This window comes from Rhopalosiphum maidis, chromosome 1 (assembly GCF_003676215.2).
Source record: "Rhopalosiphum maidis isolate BTI-1 chromosome 1, ASM367621v3, whole genome shotgun sequence".
Lineage (NCBI taxonomy): Eukaryota > Metazoa > Arthropoda > Insecta > Hemiptera > Aphididae > Rhopalosiphum > Rhopalosiphum maidis.
In genome coordinates this window covers 18,199,843-18,222,819 of record NC_040877.1, presented here as the reverse complement: position 1 = coordinate 18,222,819, position 22,977 = coordinate 18,199,843, and the positions used below count along the sequence as shown (strand labels likewise).

The following is a 22,977-nucleotide window of genomic DNA, read 5'->3' as shown; positions in this document are numbered from 1 at the left end:
TAGATATATAATAGTAGTAATCAGATAATCAGATATACAGTTTAATATGTACACACAAAATGATTCAAAAATTATTGAATATAATATAATAGTATACGATAATTATAATTTACACAGAAAATTGCGGTGCCAAATATTATAATAAATTAAAATTGTAGTCTTATAATTATTATACTAATATTTAATACAACAAGTTACTAATAATAAACTATTAGTATTAGTATAGGTATTACCTACACTGACAAATAAAAGATTGATCATTTACTACACGCTGCACTTTCAGAATGCAAATAATAAAGAGATGAGCGTGGAGATTTTGTAATCGAAAACTCGTGCCAAAAATCTACATTTAAATCTAACGAGTTCTGTTATTCCGGTGACATATCATACACCGTTTGAAATTTATTTACCGGTGTTGTGTAGTAAAGTTATATTATTACAATATATAGGTACATAAATAAATTTCCGTGTGTATGATATATTGCTTTAAACAAATCGTTTTGAAATCATCGTGTAGTAGGTATACCTTTCACAAATTTAATACTATGTTTATTAATATTATTCTATACATTTATGTATATTGTATAATGTATTTATATTATAATTAAAGCAACATCTATACCACAACTTGGTTGAATTAATATAATTATATTATATATTTGTGTTACATGTAAGTTAATATTACCGAAGTTTGTCCTTAAAAAGCGGTCATTATATAAATAATAAAATATAGTATGTACATGAGTGTTGAATTAATATAATAAATAATATAGCAATAGGTAATAGTCGATAAGTGCCTATATTATATAATTATAATTAAGACAAAGTATTTTTCAGATCTTTAAACATGAAAGAGTTATTTTATTAATGGTATTTATTATATTTGTACAGGTATATAGTGTAATATCAATAAATATGATGTAAGATTAATTAAAGATCTTGTATGGTGTAATTGGTGTATATTATATTATACTATATATGTATCATTATTGTACATATTATATACATATATCACATAAAATATGATATTTTTTGAAACTATGCATGTACACAAGTTTCAATGATAAATGTGTATTAGATTTATAATTAAGGTATTAAGACATAAATAACTTAGACATATTTGTCTATAATATTTATGAAAATTTGTTTAAAAATCAATGTAATTCAAATAAATTTGTAAATTATTTTAATTTAATTTTACTCCAACATTTATAGCTGGTATGTTATTAGTGTTTCGACTTTGTGTGATATGATAATTTTAAAAAACTCGTTAAAAATACGAATTTTACTATTTTAAAATGTAAATAATAAACATTATTTTGTACTGCACTAATAGAATTCATTTATCATTACCTGTGACGACCTCCCAAAATAAAGATTATATGATAATAATAAGACAAGATAAATAGATTTAAGTCTTTGGTTTAATCTAGAAAATATAATCTCGTTGATTTGCAAACTAGATTCGTGTAGATTCATTTTTTTTTTTTTGCAAACATAATTTTAACCACCGCAGACAGTAATAATATTTTATATTGATAATAATAATAGTTCATATTTACCAGCTACTAACGGCAAACAAACTCATCAGGTAGAATCCAATTAACCGGGCTAATAACATTTTGTACGTCGATTAGGCTCTGGACAAGAACAATGTAAGTCAATTACAATCTGAAATTAGAGTGGGAAAACGCAACATTATAAATCGATTTTTACTTTACGTCGTTGACTGTATATTTATGTGGTTCAAAAAAAAAAAGTAATCAATGGGTTTTGGTTTTAAATTACAATAATAATGTTTATATTTGTGCAGTAGATGCATATTATAAAAGAAACCAATGCATACAAAATTAAGCGTACGGCATAACTGATTTACAGCTGCACAGTATATACCTACATATACATTTTCCATAAGCCATTAGGTATATATATATATATATATATATAAGTGCATATTTTATTCCTTACACCAGCTTGGGGTCACCAAACGGCGGAACGTGAACAATTTTTTTTTTTACAGACCCTAGCTATATGTAACCTCTAAATACAATTTAAACACACATGTTTGAAAATCATTGTGTCATAGTTTCTGTGTTTATAATAAGATAAGTAAAAAATAAAACGATTTGGTCCGCCGTTTGATGACCCACGCACCTGCAGCCGTATACTAATACGCCGAATGTCTATATATTTTTAATTCTATATCGCATGTACTTAATGGCAGATTTATTTTATATTTTTATATACCTACCTCTATTATACATATTATTACTGTATAGCATGAATATAATACTATAAGCCTACCCATACAAAATAGTTATGATTCAAATATTATATAGGTAGGTACACTTGAAGGTTTCCCGCTTTACGGTTAACCTTTAAACGACAATAATGCATTTTTATTAACACGCGCACACTAGAAATGGCGGTAAAGTAAAAGCGACGTGAACTTCTTTCGATTTAAGACTAATCTAGTTAATGTGGACCATAATTTACATTGCGCCACTATACGCCATAAGCACCTATTCAATTTATAACAACATCCACATTTTATACATAACGCGCACACACCATATTTTCACAGATTAAACAAGACTGTCAAGTATATAAAAATAAAAATATAAAAAGTCTGTATATACAGACATAATCGAATGTAAATATACATTTGTACATGGCAATAATTTAATCTATATTATTATGTTGTCCAATAAACATAAAAAATAAAAATACACCTCTGCACAATAATCGTATTAAAAATGTGTTTATAATAATGCATGTAAAATATTATCAAATAATGGTACTTCATCAGAAAATATTATTTTTTTTTTTATTTTTTTTTAATAATATCGAACCAATACACATTTATAGAAATCAGTTTTTATATGAAATCCAGAGCCTGTGTAGTTTTAATTGTCAGGCGTGGTTTTTAAAAGTCAAACGAAAATCATAAACCATAATATAATTTGGGATAATTCAAATATATATAATTTATGAAAAAAAAAAATAAATAATAAATAATATTTTATTTTGTTTGATTTTATATTGTCTATCAAATAAAAAATTCTTAAGTTTAAACAATATATTATAAATTGTATAATACTTATTATACATAAGTACATGTGGACATATTATGGGGACATATCGCTTGATGGTATAATTTGGGATAGTATGTGCTATTAGTTTTCAAACTTACGACTCTTATGATGAGTTATTTCTACATCTGCAGTGTACGAATATTAAGAATATTCGGTTAATTCAAGTACAAGACTTGATTTCAAATTAACTAAATTGCCGTAACACAATTTTCCCGGTACACATATTATACCTACATCTCAATGATGATTAAAATAACGGTTCACGGAAAGGTTAGGTTGGCTATATATATATATAGATACATAGGTAGATACATATAGTTATACATTCAACATAAACGTTTAAATCGTGTATAACGACTACAACGTAACATATTATATTATACACACGTACACAAATATATATTTATAGATATATATATATATAGCTATATTATAGAACTGCAGTCGTCATCACTAATAGTGTACATGCGCTTCTACCTACATCTCTCATTAAATTGTTTTGCTCGAAAATGTCCTCGAGTAAGGCATTAAAATTAGTTTTACTTGTATTTTTATTACAAATAGTGACGTTTAAACCGAATATAATATGTTATTAATAAAATAATAGTACCTGAATGCAATTAAAGTAAAATATTACAAATATTTTTTTTTTTTATTATATCCACTGCAACGGTCAAAGAATTGAAAAATTCGTATCCAACATAGATATACCTATATCTGTTCACTGTTCATACTGTTCAGAGTATACAAACGTTTGGTAAGTTTGAATATGACTGAATGATATTGTTATTAGCTTTTAAATTTTACGTCTGGTTTAATTGTTTTCGACGAGAATTGTATCGAAATATTTGATAGCAATCAGGTAATTATAACAACAAATTAACCAAAACATTTAAGTGATATTTTAATGATTTTATTACGGGCTTATTTGACACGATAATGCCGGTGAATAATCTAATATTACTTACACCTTCGCACTGACCGCACCTACACCAAAGGATATCTATCACTATAATGTGTCTAATATTTAGAATGAGATAAATACCTACCTACCTGCCTACGACTTACAAGTATAATATTTTACGACAGATATACCCATACTTAAATTATAATTATAATTATTGTTCTTTCATTATAACTGCATGCGCGCGTGATTGAATAATTGTTCACCATTAAGTGTATTATATTATTTATACCATATGTTCTAGGTAAGTATACACATTTAATTTGATCTGTGCAACCTTCGAGTATATACCTGCATGCACATTTTATATTATTATCATTATTATACATTACGCATATTATATAATATATAATATGTTTTAAAATGTGCCATACGCATAGTTAATTTTTTTATAAAATTAAAGTCATTACTTATTATCTACCTATATATACATAATAATAAACATTTTCCAACGAAGTTCAAAATATAACATAAATATCCATGTATTATATATATGTATTATAATTTATACGTTATATATGTATATTGTATACATATTACCAGGATATATTTTTGTACGCGCGTTTAACAGCACGCAAAAAACATTACTTGTATCTATATACCTATATACATATTATTATACACCTATAATTATCAATCCGACTTCTCTCACAAACACACGCTAAAGTAATAAATGTCTGCATAAACCAATACAACCGATACAAATGCAAACCGATTGGTTTTGCGTTGATTGGTTTCTTATATATATATATATATATACCATGTAGGTATATCAGGTATACGCGGCGGCGGTAATTTGACGGCCGCGTTCGCGTTTTGGCTCGGCGCGTATATAATAATTAGTCCGGTGATAAATTCGTGGGAAAATCGAAAACCATTAGCCGCGGGTATATACACCAAAATACACCTATTAAACAGGTATAGGTTTACCTATGTATATATAGTATTATTATCGTACGTATGGCGAGTACCTATATTATTACACTTAGTAACGCGCGCAATATGAAAATGTCGTTGACGGCGCAAAAAAAATAAAATATGTTTTGGCGATTTGTCACTTCGGTTTTCTTATACCTGTGGAAAATCGGCGATCGATTGTGTACGGATAAATCAAATACCAGTGGGAAGAATCGGAACGCGGCGAATATCAAAAACTCTAAACATAATGATATAACGGCGGAAATCTCGGACGACGACGATGACCGTGTATAAGTGACGTGCTCGGTGCACGTCGTACAGCAGGTGTGAACCGCCGCCAAGCGAATGTATCGCTGCACGAGCGGCGGCGACGGTGGCGGCGGCGGTGTAAAAAAAGGGGCGAGTTTCGCGCGACGGCCCGGGCGGTGGGGCCGGCCCGGGATTGGTGCGTTTCGGGCACGCCCCCCCCCCGCAGCTCCCACCGCGGCAACGACGCCGACCCGGTACCCCCACCCGAGAACCGGTGCGTCGCGGCCCCCCGGAACGAGATCGCGGCCCGGGCCAGTACAAGCCGGCAGGCGCACCGGACCAGTTCGTGTTTTCCCGTCACACCGCGAATCGCCGTGGCTCCCGTCGTGGTCGTCAATCGTCACTCGTCGTCGTTGCTAGTTATTGCGCCGCTGTGACAACGTCGTCACCGCCGCGAAAACGATATTCGATCACATTCGATTGTACGCGTACGAATCCGGTCACGCCGCCGCCGACGAATTATTTTATCATAATATTGCATTTTGTTTCGTCGCTTGAATTTCGCACGTTCGCCAATATTGTACGTTTGATTATTCTTTCAATCGTGGTTTTTCGACGGAAAGTTACGACCGTTTATCCTTTGAACTATTTTCTGTGCGTTTTCGGCCATGAGGACCAGACGGTGACGTCCGGAAAACCGCGAGACGGAAAAGGACATTTCGGCAGATTTCTATTGGATATGCTGCTCGCCTACGCTTCGATTTAAAATTAAACGTAAGTAAAACTACGTTTTCATCGACGATTATAATTTACGTGATTATTATATTATAATTTTCTGCAGTAATGGATTTTTTTACCATATAATTATAAATATTAAAATTAACACATATTTAAATCAAAGCAATTTATAATAATAATTGCAATGTACGTTTTCCAATCGCAAAAAAAATTATGATCTTTAAAATTATTAAGTCATTTTTTATGGTAATCGAAAAACTGTTGGAGATTTCAACGCCAGAACAAGTATGTTAATATGATTCGTAATATATGTCGTTTTCCATAAAACTAATTACTTTACATACAATTTTTCTTTCCAATCAAACAAAAGTACTATATCATTAGAATATTATTACAAAATATGATATTATTATTATTAAAATAATTATCGTCCGTAGAATATACCTTTTAGCTTAGGTAATATTTTTTTCAATTTTTAAGATTTAAAAATAGTATTTATAAATTGCAAACGGAATATTTTAGATGTACTGGCGTTAAAGTTTCATACACACATATACTGTTGCGATCACTCGTATATACATAGTTAAAAATCTCCCATCATATTGAAAACATTATATATTAATAATAGATGTAACATTATCGACGTACATTTTGTTGTTATTGTAACTGGCTGATTTCGCAACTATTGGACTCATCGGAAATGTACGTGAATAATCGCCGGGTGATCTAGTGTGGGCGAATGGGTCACGAAAAGTCCGTGCGAACACGGAATGGGCGTAAAGTGTTTTTTTTCTATGAACGGAAAGTAATAGACTAATAACAATATACCGATTCATAGGCTCGATAGCGGCAATAATAACGATTATATTAATATCGGTTTTTTTTTTTTTTAATTAATTTAGTTATAAACCCGCGTTGCGTTTATACCGAGCACGACCCAAGATACGACCGAGGCGGTGGGTATATAGAATATATATTCGTACACGCCCACGCTCGATCATCGATTAATCGGTTTAAAATGAAAACACAAATCCTATACATGTAATATTATATAGTACATACATATTATTATATGTATATATATTAACCACGTATGTTTACGTATTACCTGTACACATAACGAACACATCGATTATTAATTAATTATTTATTAAATTATAGAGTATTATGTGTCCCGTCCCCTAAATTCCAAAATCGGCGTCTGACGCTTCGTGTGAGGTTTCTCGTGAACTTTCTCCGTTATATATCGCAGATATTAATTACTCTAATTGGAACAAACAATATTATAATTGTTCGTTGCATCAAAAAATCAAGAAAAAATCCTATACTAATGTATAAAATATATTAATTATCATCAGCGGAAGGTAGTGCCTACGCCTCTGTTTAAAACATCTAAATATAGATATTATCAAATAAATACATACAATTTTATAAAAAAATTCATAAATTATAAGACATATGTATGTGTTATTGTGCTTATATTATATATCTACATACACTTACACAATGTAACGTATAATTTTAAGGTCGTTTGTAGTAAATAAAAATAAAGGCACATGCACATCATATTACGTTTAGGTACTTATAAATATATGTTAAAATAAAAACTACGGGTGTACATACCTACATTTTTTATAATACTGTAGTCTAAATTAAAACTTTGTCTGCAGTTCTATATGTGTAAATAATATAATGTATGTATAACATTCGACATAATATATTTCTCATGGTTCGGTGTATATAATGCTAATTTGATGGCCGAGTGCTAAATCACTTTGGCTAATTATTTTGTACACGTTGTTATATAAAACCACCTTTATTATAATTTAATTTGTAACTTTTAAATTAAGTTATTTAGATAATATAAATATATATTATTCTCTATTCCGATACTTATTTAAATTATTTTTAATCACAAACGATCGAAAATATCTTATGTGAGCCACGAGCAATTATAAATTATTCACTCATTAGAATAATTATTTTATGCGAATTGTTGTAAGTTATGTGATAGCCTACAATCAAATGTGTCGAGAAAAATAACGATCGAATTACTTATTTAGCTTTGCGATTTTCGTTTTACACAAGTTGCACGACAAGTTTGTTAAAATTCTAGTAAAATTCGTGTTGTTTATTAAACATGTTACAGTTGTCAAGAGTCCAAAATGCATATTATATGTTAATATCGACTAACAGTAACGACTATTATTATATATAGACACATTAAAGTATATTCACACGATGTGTAATAGTAGTCTTGTATTAATACGATTTACGTTTGGGAATCGGTTTATATTTTACATTTTCTTCTTTAATCATTGGTCGGAACGGTCCATTTGATGACACACACGGACGCGGAAGAGAGATCTCACACTGCCACCGAAAGAGGAGCAGCAGCTGACCACAAAAAATATACGAGTAGAAAAAAAATTATGTGTAGCGTACACACACTCTATAATAATAATAGTTGAGTCTAATGAATACCGGATATTTCACAATTACTCGCTAATGGACATCACGATATCCGACCATTAGACCCCGACACTATCACACCCACTTTTGCCGAGCCGTCAGTGAATATATATAATTGCAGCAGCAGCAGAGGTGGCGGTGGTGATGGTACTATAGTATAGTAGTAATCGTAGCGGTGTGTTTCAAGGTGACCCACATTGATGATGATCCGCGATGAGCGAATACCTAATGTGTGTGAAAAAAATAAATAAAATCACGAAAGAAACAAAAAAAGAATTGCATAACTTTATTCATATAATTTATAATGATCGCAATATATTCGGATTTTCCCGGACATCAGAGCAAAATAACCAGTTTTACGAAGTACATTATCGTACCTATAGGTACATGCATATATGTAGATTTTTTTTTATAATTTCCCAATATAATAATGAACGAAAATTACATAGTCACGGACTCACGGACAAGGAAAAAACAAATCAATGAGAGTACGATAATAATAATACATATATATGTAATATGCATATTCCTTCTCGGTGCACAATATGTTTGAATAATATAGGTATATTGAGTGTACAATATGTGAGTTTGTGTGTATCTATACTTGGCATATCTGACAAACAAGCTGTATTTTGTTATTTTCAAGCCGTTTAGAAAAAATAAACCACTGATTTGCATAAACGGCACGGTCCGTATACGATCAGTAACATCACAATGCTCCATTGATACGACTGTTGGCACAATAGGCAAGTTTCATTAACAGGCTTGTTTTATGTAGACCATCAGAACGGCATTGTTTCCCGTGAACGTCCTCTAGTTTGCTTTCGGTGCATATTGTGTCATTTATATTTTTATATGTTTAATATATATATATAGTTAATATACGTCATGGATTATATATATATATTTTCCTGTACAATGAAGCTTTTACATAAAAAAAATTAAACACAGGCTCGTTATGACCGGAGCGCGAGCAGTAAACCGACGCCCATCATACATTTAGTACATCCATACGTGTACGTGTGGTTTTTGAACCACAGTATATAAAAAGAGAAAAAAAAATGTTTGAAATTTGTTTGTTAAATTTTTTTTTTGTGTTGTGATTTGTAGTCGCAAAAACAAGAGACGAGAATTAGCGACAACGTTGTTAGCACGTGTATATACGCGCGGGCTATTAATTTAATTATATCTATCTAATCTAAAACATGCAACAATTTTAGTCAGGATTATATATGCACGAGTATACCTTTATATAGTGTATATATATATACATATTATGCGTGTGTGTTATTTATTTTAATCTTGAAATTTATTATAATTTTTTCCTTATTCATATTTAACCTGACGTCAACGACTATATGATTTTTTTGTTGGGATGGTTAAAAAAACACGATCCTTTCGTCGTGTTAAAATGTTAAATACATAATGTGCGCGTTCCGATGTTTATCTATGTCTGTCGACGGTCGTCGTCGTTGGCAGCAGCATTTTCTACACACAAACATATAGTATAGTATATGCATAGTATACATATCCATATAAAAAGTGCTTGCGAGTTACGGTGGTATCCAATGCACCTATATATGTATATGTGTATTGTGTATATATTTATGGGTAAAGGTATATAATATTGTATGTACTCGTATGCGAACATATTGTGTACATTATAATATTAAATATATTATATTATGCGTATGTCCTGCGCGCACTTACCCTAAATATGTTTTGAAACGTTATATCCATTTATATCTCAAGGTGTCTAATTTAAATGCGACACGGTAGACGGTCCCGGGGCGACCCCAAAAAGGAGAACAAAATACATCAAATCATTAATCACCGAGCGGCATTTCGCGGTATATATAGGCACGATAGATATTTTTTACGCGTCCTTATTCTTGTATAAATGCATATACTGGAGCTACCGTTTTGACGGAAATCTATAAATGCTCGTGGCTATTGTGCTCTTCGCGCAGCGCCTAATGATGCAAAAGAATAATACACTTCTGAATATAATCGGCCTCGTTATATATATCATATGTACCTATATCCTTTTCATGACTTTAAAACCGTTTATCGCGACGTATAACGTATACGATGGGTAGGTAGTTATAATCCGAAAAGGGATTTTTTTTTTCCACAAAACGTTTAAATAATCTACACAGCCGTCGTGCATTCATCGATCATCGTCATAAGCAAAATCGGTTTTGACGATCATCAACAGTGACAGAACCTATGCTCAGACGGCGCTGTCACAATACGACATTACTGCATATATATATTATACATACGCGTATTCCGTTATTTTTTTTACTTGAAAACTTAAAAACACACAATATAATCGATTCAGTCGCTAAACGCTTACTCATCTTGGATTTCGTTTGTTTATACAAAATATCAAATCGCATGATTGATCCATCACTGTGTAAATGTTCATAATATTTCCTACTATTGAATTGTCGCATATGCACCACAAATAGAATCATAATCACAAACTCACTGTACGTAATAAATTATTAACGGATATTCAGCTATGACGACTGACTTTGGTGTACGTATATATGTGTATTTATGCCCGCGATATAAAATAATGAGTAATAACCAATTCGAACATAATTAGGTTTCAAAGAGCGTGAGATTCTCGGTACTGAATATAGTGCGAGTTTAGGTGTTTACTAATAAAAAAACACATAGGTCGTACAAAATTAAAAAAAAAAAATTAATAAAATTCTCAAATTACTTTTTTTACTTGGGAACAACAATGACCAATCATCAATTCGTTCAATTTTTTCGTGATACGTACTAGTTTAATTTTCTCTGGGAAATATTATTTACAACACGATGACGAAAATTAATGGATTATATATATATATATTATATATTACAATATGTTATTATGATATGTTCGCCTCTTGAGACGGCCTTCAATGGATATATTTTACCGACCACCGTCAAAAGCTGCGTATAACAACGACGGCTGTATTTTTTTTTTTATGTGTGGTCCTCTCGGCAGAACTCTATAATATAATACTACACTGCATAATAGTACATAATATAAATATAGAGATGCATATTGTGCGGACAACGCTCGAGTGTTTAATGGATGAACAAAAATTGAAAAAAAAAACAAACACGTAGATCTTATATGTGTACGCAAATAACGGTTTTCTCGAGGCGATAACAACGACACTGCAGAATAAAGTATTATAATATACCGTTCACAAGGATATAACGTTCTCACCGGTCACGGGCGCTTAGGATAATATTATTAATAACAGTAATAATATAAAAGCCGAGACTGGCCGACGACGACGACGACGACGACACTTTATCCCTTCGTATTTTCTTCTCGCCACCAGTGACAGATTGTTTATACGTACACGCACTGCAGCTCTTTTGCACACTCGAGTACCGTAATTTTTTTTATTTTGTATACATATAACAATAATAATAATATGGTCCGTGTTACCTTATATACGCGTCGGAGAACAATGGACGGGTGACACGCATCCCTTTCACACTCGAAAAAAATAATAATAAAGAAGAAGAAGAATGAAGAATATTATATAAACGACGATGACGACTGAAGTGGTTTTGCAAAACACGTCTACAATATTAATGATGATCGGGTGCTCATAATAATATAATATATAGGGGACGGCGGCGCAAAGGAGTTTCGAGGATCTCGGGGTATATAGGGTCAACTCACGTATATATATTTACGGTTAATTTGTCAATGACAAAAAGACGTGGTGCATCAAAAAAAAAAAAAAAAAACAGAAGACCGAAAGAGAAAGAGCGAGTTAATATTGTTCCGGGGGATTAGGCGGATGACTTTGATTAAGTTTCGGCAGCTGCCGTTCGAGAAAACCGTTTGGCACGTTACCAAATCACGCGCGCGCGTGTGTGTGTTTCGATATTGCCTAAAACCACTGCGTTTATACAGGAAGAGAGCCTCCGTCTGCGCGATCTTGCTCTCGTTTTTATCGCGTTGTGCGATCTGACCGTTGGCCAAAACTCGGTTACCGTCGCCATCGTCAATTTATTTACTAAGAGGTACTCGTATTATTATAATATTATATACATTATGTTTTTTTGTAACAACGGAGTATAGGTTAAAATAATAATAATAATATGAAAACCACCTCGACAGTATAAAATTAATCAATAATGATCGACATTGACTATATAACATTATACAGGGATGGGTACTGCAGCGTCATTTAGCATTTTAAAAACCATTATGATACGTATTGTGTAGTTGTACTACGTATACGTGAACGGGGAGAAACTATTTTTCCCCTAACCGACCGGTGGTTTTACAGAAAGTTTACAGGATATTGGGTATTTTTTTTTTTTCAAAAGAACTATTCGAGTGTGTAATATTTTATAGTTTTGTGACAGATTCTTAAACGATCGAAAATGCGTCGCTGTCCCCTGGGAATGATAAATAGATAAACGTATAATATATTATGCTGGTCGAACGATGCTATAAGATTTAAGACATCGGGTTCGGTGACGACTAATTCAACTCATCCGATCCGATTTGCCCGTGACCACGTATACGCGTTTAATGTAATGTACATATATGTTATGCGTATACGTATATGTGTGTCCCGCGTATGTGTATCTCGCGTGTGGCCCGCGCGCACACGGTGGTGCAAATATATCATATACGTAAAAATAGCGTAGTCCGTTGTTCCGGAGGATAGACGCCGCACACGCAGCAAATAAATAATTGATCTACTATTTGAATAATACGAACGTCCTCGGACGACGACATAATAATATTATCATGTATACGGGCGATTAGTAATAAAAAAAAAAAAAAAAATAAAAAATATGCGTCCCCGAGACCAGTGCTGCCGTTGACGTCGTCGTACCTATACAGACACGCACAAGAGATTGTTGTGTCGAAGACGACATTCGGTCGCGCGCGCGCGTGTGTGTGTATAGAGCCTTGTTTACGTATATACATAAAATATATATATATTATGTGTATAATATCGTAAGCCCGCTTCTGAATTAGGAAGCCGGCCAATTCGTGCGACGGACGAAACCGGTCGCGGCCGGTGTCATCTTTTTAAACGCGTGTAATATATAATAATTCTAATATAATAATATACATAAAAATGCACTGTCCGCGCGGTAGATGATCTTATATATATGTGTGTACCCGTGTATTATACAATAGAACCGTGAGCAACCGAAATAATATCACAACGATATAATATATTATTGTGCGCAGGTACCTACAATATATTATAATAATAATATACTGTTACATACCTATGTATACAATATAAACGTATAGTATGTATATATATAGTGCTGGGAGGGGAGCTGGATAACCGACTCGATATATATTGTTATGTATATTATTGTCCCGTGCAGCGCCCGCTCCGTCGACTTCTTTTCCACGTTATAAACGCGCGCGCGTTCGATAGCGATCGATGATGACGACCGTTAATTTAACACAATTATTTATATATATTATATGTGTCCGGAGAGTCTTCCGTTCCGGTAGCGTCTCGAGAGCACTGCAGTGTCTTGGGTGGGCCGGTGCGTCTCTCGAGAAAAAATAATCTCTGGAGAACGCGACGACCCACGATATCGCCTACGCGCCCACTAGATGCCGCCGTTCAGATATTTCACCGTCGCTTATTCGCGCAGCCATCGCATAAAATTTAATTAACCGTCCTCGGCCGCGACACCGTTGCAGCACAGCGCATACTCGAATAGCTTCGTTATTCGTTAACGACCGCGGTATCGATGCCTCGTTTTCCGACGATAAACCCTCGCAAAATCATGTCGACATCGACCGATAGCATATTTTATTACGATGTGGATTGCTGACGTATTGCGAATAGTATATGACGATGACCGTCTAAAAATCGAAAAAACATCATAGTAATAACAGTATGCTGCACAGCGGCACTTGTCGTCACGGGCGAAAGTCGTTTGGACGGACCTATGGATAGACATCTGTACCGCGGCAGTGGATCGATTGCCGATAAGACGCGCACGCACGTAGGTATACAGTCAATACCGTCAACGATGATGACTACGGATTTTCACGAGAACAACGGGCACAATAATATACGATTATTGGCGTTTAAGATACGAAGGTTATCAGGCTGTACTGAGATCTGCCAGTAGCCGAACTGCAATAATAACGCCTAATTATTTCGTGACTCGGAGCAATTGCGCACACGTATTATAATAATTAATATAATGCTGTTAATTATTATACTCGTCTCTTTATAGTGCCACGCACACGCACGAGCAAACAAAACGCGCATAAATACCTACGCCCGTAATAATATGCGGAAGAAACATTCGGTCGTCGATTATACCGCGTATCCTGCTCGTCGAACGTGTATGGATGTGTATTAATCTCAATTAGTTAGCGTGACAAAAAAGTATTGGTCGTTGTCGGACGTATACGACCGTGTGGTGTGCGCCTCTCGCGGTGTATTACGGGAGATAATATTGTATGAAAAATCGAAAACCATTAATTGCCCTCCTCCGTAATGACCACCGGCGGGTTCGCATGTAAAATAATATTCATCCGGACAGAAGAGACAGTACCTGTATATCATGATATATATATGTATATACAATAATAGAGTAGTAATAGTCCGCGATTCTGGCAAAATGCGCGTGTATATCGATACCATAATTGCGTATAATATGTATATTATATAGGTACTAATGGCAATAATATGTTAATGCCAACCCAATAGCACATCGGTAGGTTTCCTTGACCGGGTCTATTGAGCATAAGATATTTATAGATATCGTTCAATGATATATAAAATTATATACGATGTATAATCAGTAATAACTATACGATGTGCGTGCGTATCGTCGTTCGAGGATACGACGACTGCGCGCGCCACCGCCTTGTTTGATCGGATATTATGGTTTGTTGTAGTTTTAAAGGAAAAATTGTTTTAATTTATTTACTTATTTGTTTTTCTTCTTTTTACAGATGAACCAACAGTGTAAAGTTTGCGGAGAACCAGCCGCCGGTTTCCACTTCGGGGCTTTTACCTGCGAAGGCTGCAAAGTGAGTACCGCAAGCGCAACGCTCGCAACATATGCAATAAAGATTTTCATAATAATCGTATTATGTGTGTAACACATGCGCGGGTATAGTGAATATAAGACCAGAGTTCAACGATGTCGAACCTACAGATATGCGAATAAGGTTTATTGCCGTGACGGCCGAGTTGGGTTTTTCTCCCGCACCGCTGCCACGGTGACTGTGTATTGCTGGCTTTAAAATAGTCGATACTCATCCGCGGATCGTTTGCTCCTTCGAACTAACACTGCGATAAGAGTACATAAAAAATATAAGAAATAAAGAAAGTGTATCCCGCGAATTCCCGCCACGTATTTCATTGTCGTATTGGTCATTGCAAGCTTACTATACGTTTTATATATAGTGTATAATATACACGACAATAAATATATGGCGGTACGCGTACGCCCTGTGTGGTGCTGCTGGGTAAGCAATAATCGATTACAAAACCTTTTCATACTTTCTTCAGCCACTATGATATAATCATCGTTAGCATCATTACTATGTATATATACACATATATATATATATTATTGTTCCTCGACTAGGACGCGCGACGTTGTATATTTTGACTTATATCGTTATTATAATCGTATACTTTCGTTAATCCGGTACGTCCGGTAATCTGACTATATTTTATTTTTATTTTTTTTTTTTTGCTTGAACGGCTACAAGTGGTATTCTTAGAAGTATCGTTTCAAACAATAAAACAAAAAATGATTTTTTTAGATTCAACGCGATAATAAACATTAGTACCTATATGTACTATGTACCGTTTATTTATATATGTTTTAATAAAATAAATTAAGATACCGTTCTGGTAGCGAAATTCGACAGTAAAAACATTTTTCGATTACTAGAAATGCGTGTCCGTCGGTGTCTTCGTTAATCCGGCAGTTATCCCGTCTGATATCTGTCGGATTCCCGAGAGTCTACTAGCCGTACACACATGTGCCGTATGCACATCGAGACACAAACCGACCGCCGTTGCGCTCAGTCGGCATCGACGTCATTTCGACGACACCACAAAAACAATCACCGTCCGTCATTGCGATCGAAAAATCGTCATCGCCGTGCCCACACGTACATGTCGGGTTGGAGCATAATAATATATTTTATAACAGTGTGTAATACGCGTTACGGTGCAGGAACGTATATAGCGTGCGCGATTTGTGGACCGTCGATAGAGGGCGCGACATCGAAGAGGGGAAAATGTTGTATGACGATTGTGTGTTACATATTGTCGTGTTTGTCCGATTGATTCAGACGACGGATAAAAACCGAATAGTGCCGCCGATCGGTTGCACGAAATACAAACGCCGCGCCGTATGATATGTGTACAATATTGCACAATAATATTTACAAAGACGATTATTATTATTTTGGATAAAGTGACGCTCGTTGCGCAATATATATATATATATATATACTCGCCAGTCGCCGGATAAACGTCTATCTTGCGTTCACAGCGGTATTTCGGCTGTTTCGTATACCTATACCGATGATATTATATACGTATTATAACGTACAGAAGAAGACGCAGTGGTCGATCGTTAGATAATTCACTCGCTCACGTGGACGAACGTGTGTGTATACCACCTACCGCCTCCGATATACGTACGCTTTATAAGATCGAGTTAATTTCGTGACACGATTTATTTGACCAATGTAATGTTATTATTACCGCGCCGGCCAGCCGGACCATCATGATGTGACTTTCTATTTTTCATCATCGTTATTATTATTATTATTATCGTCATCGAGATGATATTATTATGTATTAAGGCGGACCAAAAAGAAGAGTAGGGAAAAAGTTATAAAAAAAAAAAAAAAAACAACAATATAATAATAATAAAATGTCAACTGAGAGCGTCTTTATATGCGTATGCGTCGTGTGTATATACCGGTTGGTTTTCATCGGTGAGATGGTCCAGTTGTGGTGCGGTCTACAGGTCGACGCGGAATGCGGCATCTTCGCCTTTCGCCTACATCTATAGCGGTGTAGGATTTGTGTGTGTGTGTGTGTGTGTACGAGTAGTATTATAATATACACACACGTGAGACAAATGTCAAACCGATTGAAAATAATAATAATAATGCGGATGACAAAATATAAATAAAATGAAACCTGGCGCAAGCATTTTACCATTCAACCTATACCTATATAATGGGCTATATAATAATATTATACGGTATAATATATTGCAGTATTCATTCTGCTGCCGTCTCTCTTTCGCTCTGCCATCAGCTATCGGCGACCTAACTAATTCACCATTATTTACAAATTGCTTTTATGTGCAAATGGAGTTGTAAGGACCGAGTTGACTCTCATCTCCTCGGTCTCTTTCTTTGCGCACTCTCCGAGATATTCCCAGAACCAACAGCATTCACTCCGCGGTATAACATAAAATATAATATATAATGCCAGTGCAGGTGCAGATCTGATGCGCGGGTCTTTTGCGCCCGCGCAAATAACGTTTTTTCATATTTCTATGCACATGTAAGTGTGTGTGTGTGTGTGTGTGTGTATTGTGCTGAAGTAGTATAATTATGCACCGGTCGGAAATATTTAAAATTGTACAAACACAATGAACATAAATTTATAATTATATTTAGTACCGTTGCGTCAGCTCCATACGATATTATATATATATACGGACCCACGAGAACTTTATAGTCTTCAGCCACTCTCGTTTTTCACCATCGTCGCTACTACTATACACTCGCTCTTCTCGTCGACCGCACAGACACGAAATAAAAGTGATATTTATTTTCAAAGCCATTATAATATACGTATTATATGGACAAACCACATACGCGCGCGTCTCACCCGCGAGATAATAAAAATATTTATTACATAAATATCGATTTCACAACAAATACCTCTTGCTCTTCATATTTATATAAATATGGTGACACAAATTTTCTTCCCGGAACGTGTTTGATGACTTGATTCGAACACGTTATTTAACATTTATATAGTCATCACATCCTTCGTTCTCCTAGAAAAATGTACGATATATTCGATACAATGTAAAATCTAAGCCCTGCAATTTTTGTTTACACAACGACTTTCGGTCGTGATAACATTTCCCAACGGCGTACTTGGGGATCATGGCGGAGGGGGGGGGAAATATTAAATACTTTATTTTACTCAATGTTTAATTCGAAGAGCTTGAAGCGCTAAACAAATACATTAGCTATTATATATATACACAAGCATACGCATACTGCTTGGTCGAATCACGAATACAGAGATTTGAAACTATATGATTATTTGATTACGTGCACGATGTAGAGAAGACTCAATCTCGTCATCCGAGAACCGTTATTATTTATTATGAATTATAGCGATTCAATTATTGAATACGATAAATTATATAAATAAAAAAAAAGGTTTAACTGATAACATCTCGAAGAATGAAAACGAAAATTTTACGTTAAACTATATTTCATTAATCATATTAAAAAGCAAATCCCCTATTGCTCCTCCCCCACACAGGTGCGTCACTGCGATTTACCTTCTCGCCGGCGCATTGTGTTTTCTCAAACTACACCCGTCATGCTTAAACCGTCAAAACGATTATTCGTATACTCATTTCCAAAGTGGCGATGGCGGCGGCGCTGCGGCGGTCTCTCGTATTATATACAAATTAAAAACTGTTTTTCGTACTGTAATAATATTATAATAACTATGTTTTAGCCGTATACAACGGTATTTCACGTACATCGCCCTCGAGGTACATTTAATAGCCGAATAACGCGTGTATATTGTGTATTATAGTTATAATTGTGCCGTTTTCAATATTGGCCATTCAATATAACATTATGTGCACGCGTAAAACATAAGTGCATTCGATCCAAACACACACACACACACACACACACACATACGTACACACATCAAATGGTTGTACGGGCTATGCATAACGTTCATTCATTCGATCGCGATACGAAGATTTATGATTAATACCGATTCGTATTTAGTACACACGCACACACACAATGTGTATTATGAACGTACAATATAATATGCATATATATAGATGTGACTCATTAGTCTTTAGATGCCTATCGCGGCCGGGTTAAGTCTCCGTACCTATATCGTTTTGGCGCACGAAGACACACACACACACACAATATATATCGACCGTGTGATCTATCGTTTTTAATAACGTTCGCCGCCATCGGTCGAAATAATATTACAATATTATATATTATATATCTGTGTGTGTATTCGTGGGAATAATGTCAGCAGAGTATCTGCTGTGTGCAGCGGACTCATATAGCTCGGAGCCACGGCGGACACGCCCTCATCGCGTATATTACATATATTATTATTTTCCGGTCAAAACGTATATAAACACATAGCTGGTACCCATTCAATATTATTACAATATCGCGCGCTCGCTTTTTTTCCCGTTGTAATATTATATCTCTACTAACAAAATCACGAAGAGATCCCGGAGTATGAAAATACGACTAGTTATTTTATTAACTTCGTATTAGATACGCCTAATCGTTTGATGATTTTACTAAATTGCTTTCCGCGCGATGGCCTATAGACGATAAATGATAATGGTAGACGCAGATTGAAATGCTCTAAGAAGCACGAAAAATCAAAAAATTACTCACAGAATTCGATTTATCTATCTCGAATAATGTAATACTCTAAACCGTAAATTAGTCGCTTAATTAGGTACATCTATGATAATGCACTGAACATCAAAAAACCATTAGTTACAATCGTTAAAAATAAACGTTAAATTTGTAGATTCTTATTCGACGTTTTCGTTGAACTCTGTGCTCGGAAGTAAGTGTCAACAGCAAAACACTCTGATAGAAATACTATCTATCGCATTTAAACCCACTTGCCGCAAGAAAAACAAACATATTATATCGTACCAGCTGTTTACGCCTATTTATATGGAAACATAAAATATAATTTTTCTAAACAGAAAAAATCTCGTTTTGTTTTTGCAGTCGTTTTTCGGACGGACTTACAACAACCTGAGTTCGATATCGGAATGCAAGAACAACGGCGAGTGCGTGATCAACAAGAAGAACAGGACGTCGTGCAAGGCGTGCAGGCTGCGCAAATGCCTCTTGGTGGGCATGTCTAAGAGCGGGTCGCGGTACGGCCGCCGGTCCAATTGGTTCAAGATCCACTGCCTGCTGCAGGACCAAAACGCAGCGGCCGCCGCCGCGGCCGTCGGGCACCACCAGCCGCACCATCACCACCAACACCACAACGGCAGCAGTCGGTCGTCACCGCACCACCAGCAGCAGCAGCCGCCGCACCACCAGTCGCAGCCACCACCGTTTGGTTCGCCGCTATACCCGGCCGGTCTGGTGCACCCCGGCCACCATTTCCTGACCACCGACAAGTTCCTGCAGGCCCGGCTCAACGGTTACGGGGCCGCCGCTGCCCTGATGACCGCCGCCGTCCAGGACGACGCGTCCTGCCGGCGTCAAGCGGCCGCTGACGCCATCATTGGCGGGCACCACCAACATCATCACCATCACCGTAACCGCCATCACAATAACAACAACAACAACAACAACAACAACAACAATAACAACAGCATCGACCGAAGGCACCGTCACCGTTACGACGACGACGAAGAAGATGAAGACGACGACGACGATTGCGGCGGTCGCCGTCACCGCGACGATGACGAAGACGACGGTGAACGCAACGACAACAACAACGACGGCGATTCGCCAAAAGGAGGGCGGCGTCGTCGGCGTCGGCCGTCCGCTTCCGATGACTCGGGCGGCTCGTCCATGCCCGAGGACGAGGACAACCGCGGCAGTAACCACCGCCGCAAGACCGTCAGTCCTGTGCTCCGGCACCACCATCGCAGCCCGTCCTGCACCACCGGCGGTACGCCGCCCGCGTTCCGTCAGCTGTCCACGTCGCCGTCCGCGTCGTCCACCGGTTCGGGCGACGCGAAACGCATCCGGATGTCCGTCAGCCCGTCGTCGGCCACCGTGGGCTCGTCACCCGTTTCCGGTTTCCACTCGCCCTATTACCCGCTGTCCGTCACCCGACCCGGGTTGACGCCGTTCGTGGGCGGCGGCCTCACGCTGTCCATGGCCGCGGCCGGCTGGCATGCAGCCGTGGCCGCGGGGCGCACGGCCGCCGGCGGCGATCTGTTGCTGTCCAGCCCGGCGCCGGGTGGCGTGGCCGTCGAACAGGAATACCCCATCGACCTGTCGCTGAAGACCACGGCCGCCAAGTACAACCGGTCTCCGCCGCACGCGCCCCAGTCCGCCGGCGGACGGCACTCGGTGACCGACGACCCGGAGGACGTGGCCACGGCCACTGCGCTACCGCCGTCGCCGTTGGACCTCACCAAACGGACGGCCGAAGTTTCGTTCGACTGACCGGCACACGACGACAGCCCGCGTTATCGCTCCCACAGGAGAAACAACCTTGCAGCTACTACTACCTATACCACTATTACTACCTACTACTACTACCACTGTCTACTATTAGTACCATCCGTACCACTGGTGTACCGTGCGTCAAGCTGTGTACACTCATTCCTGTCGTCGTCGTCGTCGTCGTCGTCGCCGTGTCCAAAAGTTGGAAGAAATTTTTTTATTTTTTTTCTCGGCATCGTCCTAGTCAATTGTATAAAGAGAAAAATGAAGTGAAAAAAATGAAAAAAAAAAAAAAAAACGACCGTTTCCGATTTCGTAAACGCGTGAAATGCCCGCAATGTTAATAATAAGAACGACGCCGCGATCCCTAACGATGCTGCGCGTGTGACGGCCCGTATGAATACCCCGCGGCTAGGGTGGGCGAGGGGAGAGCACGCGTACCGCGGGCCCCGTGACGGTGTGCACAATGATAATAATATATAGGTGATATCATTATACCGGTTATACGGTTACTGTGTGGCGCGGTGTGCGTGTTTACATTGCGGTAACCCCGTTGTCCATTTCGGGTTCGGAAGACGAAAACAAAATGGGAAAAAAAAACATTAAAAAAATAAATAAATACTGCAGTGGGCACATCTCGTGTGTCGCGCGCAGTGTCAAAGACAATAGGAGTTTGTCACACTCGGTAACAATGCCGGTGGGCGGCTGTCTTCGCGACAACGCATATTGTGCATATTATAACAATATATACACACATACACCCTAGGCCCACACCCGTAATTTATTACCCGTATTTTTATGTTACATATATTATAATGTTATACGTGTGGTCAACAAAGCAGTAATTTATTTTTATTTTTTTTTTTTCTCTTAAGACGGAATAAGACAAACTGCATACATTATTTTATTATTATTATTATTATTATTATCATCATTATTATTATTTTTATTATTAATATTATAATTATTATTATTATTATTATTATTATTATTATTATTAGATACGTCGTGTGTCGTTAAAACCGACATTATAATAATATTTTACTATTTCTATTTCGATTTGTAGAATA

General features: G+C 36.5%; 1 protein-coding gene across 1 annotated transcript; it reads left to right on the top strand.

The window, feature by feature from the left end:
- Positions 1–5,556: 5,556 nt before the first annotated feature.
- Positions 5,557–22,507, top strand: LOC113548357 (protein suppressor 2 of zeste-like). The gene is made up of 3 exons (XM_026949199.1): positions 5,557–6,000; positions 15,425–15,502; positions 20,501–22,507. Exons 2-3 carry the CDS (start codon positions 15,425–15,427, stop codon positions 21,905–21,907), a joined length of 1,485 nt encoding a protein of 494 aa, XP_026805000.1. The 5' UTR covers positions 5,557–6,000; the 3' UTR covers positions 21,908–22,507.
- The last annotated feature ends 470 nt before the right edge of the window (positions 22,508–22,977 follow it).

What these genes read in the sequence shown, in the direction of transcription:
- LOC113548357 (XM_026949199.1), top strand. Translation starts at nt 15,425, where the DNA reads ATGAACCAACAGTGTAAAGTTTGCGGAGAACCAGCCGCCGGTTTCCAC. An exon ending in TTACCTGCGAAGGCTGCAAA is followed by an intron (nt 15,503 to 20,500) that starts GTGAGTACCGCA and finishes TTGTTTTTGCAG; the next exon opens with TCGTTTTTCGGACGGACTTA.